General features: G+C 35.0%; 1 protein-coding gene across 1 annotated transcript; it reads right to left on the bottom strand.

Moving 5' to 3' along the window:
* Positions 1 to 1818: 1818 nt before the first annotated feature.
* On the bottom strand, positions 1819 to 6376 carry LOC108280189 (P2Y purinoceptor 13). Its single transcript, XM_017495011.3, has 2 exons — positions 6292 to 6376; positions 1819 to 3392 (listed from the first exon to the last, which is right to left on the bottom strand). Exon 2 carries the CDS (start codon positions 3382 to 3384, stop codon positions 2371 to 2373), a length of 1014 nt encoding a protein of 337 aa, XP_017350500.1. The 5' UTR covers positions 3385 to 3392; positions 6292 to 6376; the 3' UTR covers positions 1819 to 2370.
* Positions 6377 to 6645: the final 269 nt, after the last annotated feature.

Below are 6645 nucleotides of genomic sequence, written 5' to 3'. Positions count from 1 at the left end.
AGTTCCCTTCGCCGTAAATCTGTCATGCCAGTGCCAGGGTGAATAGGCCCCTCTCAGTGTTGAGTCTGTTCTCTATTGTGCCAACCCTTATTTACTCATTTGCAAAGTTCTGTAGATGAAAACGTGATACTGCACACCACTAGCTTGAGGTACTACCACAGGAACTGCACTAGTGGTTGGGAAGAAGGCAAAGGCCACCATTCAAATTGTATTATCTTTAGAAAGCTTGGATAGATATCTCAGTACTATCTGTGTTGTGTTAATATGTTAAGTAAATGTTCTATTTACATGATTACAAGGCACCAGACTTCCAAAACATGTCTTATTCTGTAAATAATGGCAATTAGAGACTTATGTATTGATGGTACTGTTTATATTGTACTGTTTTGTAGTGAGTTCTTTAAGAACTTTAAGAGGCCCCATGAAACATCTCCTTTTCTCTGCAAACCCAATCGGGCTTGCAAGTCATGTGGTAACGAGGCATCGTAAAGCTGGTATGTTCAAAAGCATAAAGAAAGTCTATTTATTCTCAGTAGCTTGACGAATGTACAGCCTAAAAACTATTCTCATTTTGGAACCAACACAGTAAATGAGATATGTGGCAGTAGACCACACTGACTATGTTTAAGACTGGTTCTCTACATGAATCTTGGAAGCAAACAACAGAAAAACAAGCACTAGGTAGATTTAGGTCTCTCTATAGTAGACCTTTGTGCTACTGTGAGTGAAGAAAAAACAATAAGCAGTGGTGGAGAGAATACTAAACATACTGCCTTGATTACTGCTAGTGTAGTAATAATAATGCATTTGATTAACAATTAAAAAAGAGTAAAGTCGTTTGAAGAAAAACTAAGAAGTAAATATTTCATAAATTACCTTTTCATGCGTCTGCAGTTGACACAGCTAATCACAAAATGTTCTATTTTTTAAATTTATTTTGTTCTTATGTTAACTAACCAATTAAGTAACGCTGAAGTGACACCACCTGCATTATCAATAGTATACAAAGAAAGGTCATGCTAGCTACCTAGCTAAATTTGTCAATGCTGTAGCTTGCTAGGTTCCTTGTCTGGCTAGCAAGCGCATGTTGATTCATATATATTTCTAGGTATCAAGCAAAGATGCCACTTATACATTATCCTGAGCATTACCTATAGACTATACCAGCACTTAGATATACATATTTAACACAACTGAAGAGACATGTTAAGTGCAAAACAAAGCTTTCATACTGTAAAACATCAACAGATTTGGCTAACTAGTCTAGCTCACTCAGCTAGCTAATAGCTTACATGTATATGATTCTGTAGGTTGGATTTTGAGCTGTTGGTATCTCCACAGGGTTTTGGCAGACAGAAATGTCAGATAATCATCGCATTCTGTCCTTAAAAGCATTGTAAACTGTGATGATTGGGTCTCGAAACTGAATTATTTATCATTTGCACATTCTGTCTTTAAATAGCTTCTGCTCTTCCAGGATTAAATGTATTATCTTTTACTCTATGACAGTGAACAAAAATGTGCTACATCGAATATTTAATAAAAAAAAAAAATTACGATGATATGATTAATTATTCTCAGAGTAGACCTTTGATTGTTGTTGATACATTGTTATTACGGACATGAAGGGATGTAGTTCTATTTTTGGCCTCCAGGTGGCACCAACAGACACTCAACTCTAAATTCAACTATATTACTACTACTACTACTTACAATAATAATAATAACAACAATAATAATAATGATAATAATAATAATAATAATAATAATAATAATAATAATAATAAATATATTAATATAATAATTAATATGATAAAATTTTACTGTAAGAAAACTTTATTGGATACATTTCATGCATTAAAAATACAAGTAGCTCTTACTGCAGTACATGCATTTGTCTAAATTAAATATAACGACATGCTTATTAATGTATATGTGCTGATATATTTACAAAACGAATGTTACAATATTTGTCTATAAACTGGTTTTCCACACATACTACTGAACAGGTTTTCGAACTTTAGACCCTTCGTCCAATAAAAAAAAAAAATATATAAAAAAAACATTCATTTACATTCATTACAAAAAAAGCTGCACAAATGATGACTTGTTTATATCAAACACAGATGCATCAAAAGATATATATTGGTCTCTAATGTGAAACTGTGCATAACATTACCTTCCTGATGTGGTTTCAACATCATTTTACATTCAGCGTTCTGTAATGATGCGTCATAAGCTCTCATACCATGGCAGTTATTTACACAACCTAGCACACAATCACAGTTTACGGCTGTATAACTTGAAATTAAAATGCCTTAAATTGCAATTCTTTAAAATAATAATTTAAAAAAGGCCATGGTTTTTACATTAAGCTTTGAGTGAAGTATCTGAGGACTGACATACATCACTGTTTTTTCCAAAGGATGGGAAAAAACGTCTAAGGTCAAATATCTCAGAAAACTTCTCCCTGAAAGCCTTGCAGAGAAAAAAGTAGATCAAGGGGTCCAGGCACACATTTAGAGCTGAGAGCCAGAGGGTAAAGTCCTTACCTATTCTAAGTTTAAGCTTGGAACACGTGCTATTGCTTTGAACCTGTAATATAGTATAAGGTATTCGGATACAGTGGTAAGGTACATAACAGATAAAAAATACGAAAAGAATAAGAAAAACCCGAAACTTTGCTTTACGTTTCCGCTTGTCTTTGTTGCCGCGAGACCTCTGATATGACTCCAAAACCGTCTTAGCAATGCAGGTGTAACAAAACACAACTATAATGCACACTGTCCAAAAAAGCACTTTGCCGAACATGACGACTACCTCGTGCCAAATAAGTCCTAGTTCATTTTTCATGGCTATGCAGACCTCTCCAGGCTTGTCTGTAGGGTCTTGGTTTGTTGTGATAATAACCGGTAACGTATTAGAGCAGATCAACGCAATCCAGATAACGAATGATAGGACATTACTGAAAAGCAGGTTCTGACACAGAAGACCTCCTCCAGATCTCACGATCTTTAAGTAGCGATCAAGGCTGATGAGTCCCATCAAAATCACACTCATGTTCATGGCTAGGTAGAAGAAGACGCTCGAAAATCGGCAGGCGAACATGTGCAGCCCCTGGGAGGCTCCTGGGAGCTCGCTGGCACCTCGGATGGGGAAGGTCAAAGTCATGAGGAGGTCGGCGGCCACCAAGTGCTTCAGATACACCATGAAAGTAGAGTTGGCCTGGAGGCGTAAACATATCCAGGCTACTACAAGGTTCAGCAGAAGAGCAGGGGGGAAAATGGTGAAATAGAGAATGGGAAGGGCTATGTCCCATGCTTCGTTATTAATTCCACAATCCAGAGATGATGCATTTGGATTTTGGGTTACATTGGAAGCCATAATTAAGCCTGAAAAACAAATATGTGATGAGTATACATTTAAATAAAGTACCAGCAAAACAAAAAAAAAAAGTTTCCACTACATTTTCAACTTTTTTTTGAAGGACTTTTTTATGCGTTAAATATAATACAAAATATCTTTCATCAAATTAGTAATGAGTGTACACAAAGTAAGGAATGAATCATTTGGAGATTTTGTTGGCACTGTCTTTTGAGTCATTGTCTTGCTGTAACAATTACAGTATTCACACTCAAAACCCAGGGCTCAAACCAAGAGTAGATGTTCAGAGCTATTCACTGTTTAATCAATCTATTTAACAGGACACACCCAGGCAGCAAGAAACACCTATCAGTCAAATGTTCCAATATTTTTGATCACTTGAGAAACGGGTGGATTCAAATGAAAGGTCTCATGTTCTAAGTTGCTTAACATGTCGCAGATATATATATATATATATATATATATATATATATATATATATATATATATATATATAAATATCAGGAAATGAAAGCTGACCACCCGATCTCACATTTTTTGAGCTCAAACCCGAATGTCTTCGGTGTATAGCAAAAACAGTAGACTTGACCTTGGCATATAAAGGTGGTTATTCACAGAAAATGCCTCGAAGCTTCATTATCGTGCCGTCAGTAAAGTTTCCTGCAAGATAACGATCACAATTTGCAGATCTATCTGCCTTAAAGATTAAAGATCTTATCTGTCTTTAATGTAAAGTCAGGCTACATGAAACAATGCACAAGTTCGGGGTATTAGCCTTGCACAAATCCTCCAGCATTGCTTTATAAAATTATTCTGCACTGCTAAAGAGTCCTGTGAAATAAATTCTCAAAATGCACTAGAACTAGAAGTCTAGTATAATTTGTCCTTATATTTTCTAAAACTGAAATCTGAATACCTCTAGCTTAGTTTGCAGACTTTGTGCATGATTACGATAAAGTGTGGGTGCAACCTGCGGTACTGTTGTAACACAGTAGTATAAACTAGAGAAGTTTGGAAATGTGTCAGACTGTTAAGAGTGGTGCAAGCTGGTGACCGAGACAGAAAAGACACACATATTCATTTCAGACTTCAGAGATAGACTTCAATTGATTCAGACCTTTAATATTACAGAATTATGGTTCAATCAGTAATCACGATTATTCTAATATACACAGTATATATATATATATATATATATATATATATATATATATATATATATATATATATATATATATATATATATATATATATATACACATATATATATATATATATATATATATATATATATATATATATATATATATATATATATATATATATATATGATCTCTGCAACATCATTTATATGTAATGCATGTTTAAATGGATGATTGTACTATGCAATGTATATCCAATAATCTAATGTAATTAATTAGCCACCCTTAAAGGTATATCACGCAGAGTAATGCATGTAATGTATGATGATTTAATTAGATTTTTCCTCACTTTGCAAGGTTTTTCTATACAACTGACCCTTGTTATTTGTGCCACTTAGCTGCTAAAATCGTTACACAAAAAATTTCACACCTCTCCAACTTAACAATTTTGCACCTAACAATTTTAGGTGTTTTCTTTTTTTTTAATTTTTTTTTATTTTTTTTTTTTAGTTGTGGTGACATCTCTATAACTCTGGATGAACATAAAACACAGAAAGCTGTGTTTTATATTCACCATATACAGCTTGATGGCTCAGTAATATCATTTGGGTTGTATTAGCAGGTTTTGTTTAGCTCATGTGACTATTACATCATTCTCAGAAAGCTGACCGAGCCATCTGTTTTACACTGTTCCATCCATCCATCCATCCATCTATCCATTTATCTATTTTCTATACCGCTTATCCTATACAGGGTCTTGTTAAGTCTGGAGCCTATCCCAGGAGACTCAGGGCACAAAGTGGGGACATCCTGGACAGGATGCCAACCCATCACAGGGCACAATCGCACACACTCACACACTACGGACAATTTGGAAATGCCAAACAGCCTTTCTTTGCCATGTCTTTGGACTGTGGGAGGAAATCCCCAGCGTGGGGGGCGGAGGCGTCATTTGAGCCCCCAACCCTGGAGGTGCATATAAATCATATAATGAATGCGTAAGTGCATTATCCATACTGGTTCCAGTGCCTATCCCAGGGACACTGAGTGTGAGGCAGGACCACAACCTTCACGGGATGCCATTCTATCACAGCACACCATGCACACAACATTCATACACACCTAGGGCAATTGATCTTAGCCAATCCACCTACTGTCAGGTTCTGGGGAGTACACGCACACTCATTGACGGCCTATCACACAAGCTGAAGATCAAACCTGGGACCCTAGAGCTGTGAGCTGATGACACTAGCCACTATACCACTATGCTGTGATAAAACTTAGAAGGATGTAGCATAGATTGCAACATTAAACATGGAAATAATTGCCCATTGCTGGAGGATTTACAAAAGATGTAGCTTAGATGTTTTCAGTATGTTTACAGTAAATTATAACTAGTTATACCAGATAGGATAAACCAGAAATAATTACTGAATTGCATTAGAGATTTATTTCATTCAACTTAAATAGTTTCTGAATAAAACGATACCTTTATATGGATGACAAATAGGATTCGTTTCTGTGTGTTTAGCTAAAAGTCTTTTCTTAGGAAAAGGTTCCCCATTGCTTAAAATGTGCTATTTGATACTTGATAATAAAATAGAATAATAATAATAATAATAATAATAATAATAATAATAATAATAACAACAACAACAATAATAATAATAATAAATAATTTTTTTTTTTTTTACATCCTGAAGTTTAACTGCAATTTCTTATCCTGATCCAGTTTGAAAAGGATGGAAGAAAACATTTCACATACCTCTTGGAATGTAAGCTTGTAAAACTGTGTTCCTCGTGTGTGTCACTTGTTCATCTATAGCCTCTACTATGAAGTAAGATTAGTTAGCCTGGCTTAGTGAGAAAACACACCCACTGCCAAGTTCTGCTTTGGTAACGTTAATACTGGGTAGAGACATCCTCTGAACCCACAGTGTCTCTGCTGAAACCACATAACCACATCCATTAGAAATGGAAAGATAAACACCAAATATATTATCTGATGTTTTTCCAGGCATGCATTTAAAAATAGCATCATATCATTTCATCTCTGTTGGATATTTTTTTTCTTCCATATTTTCCTTCAAAGCCCAGCTTTACACTTATAAAACTCTTA

The sequence above is a fragment of the Ictalurus punctatus genome, chromosome 20, assembly GCF_001660625.3.
Source record: "Ictalurus punctatus breed USDA103 chromosome 20, Coco_2.0, whole genome shotgun sequence".
Taxonomy (NCBI): Eukaryota; Metazoa; Chordata; class Actinopteri; order Siluriformes; family Ictaluridae; genus Ictalurus; species Ictalurus punctatus.
Note: the sequence above shows the minus strand (reverse complement) of the source record. Positions and strands in the feature narration are given on the sequence as shown.

What these genes read in the sequence shown, in the direction of transcription:
- LOC108280189 (XM_017495011.3), bottom strand. Translation starts at nt 3,384, where the DNA reads ATGGCTTCCAATGTAACCCAAAATCCAAATGCATCATCTCTGGATTGT.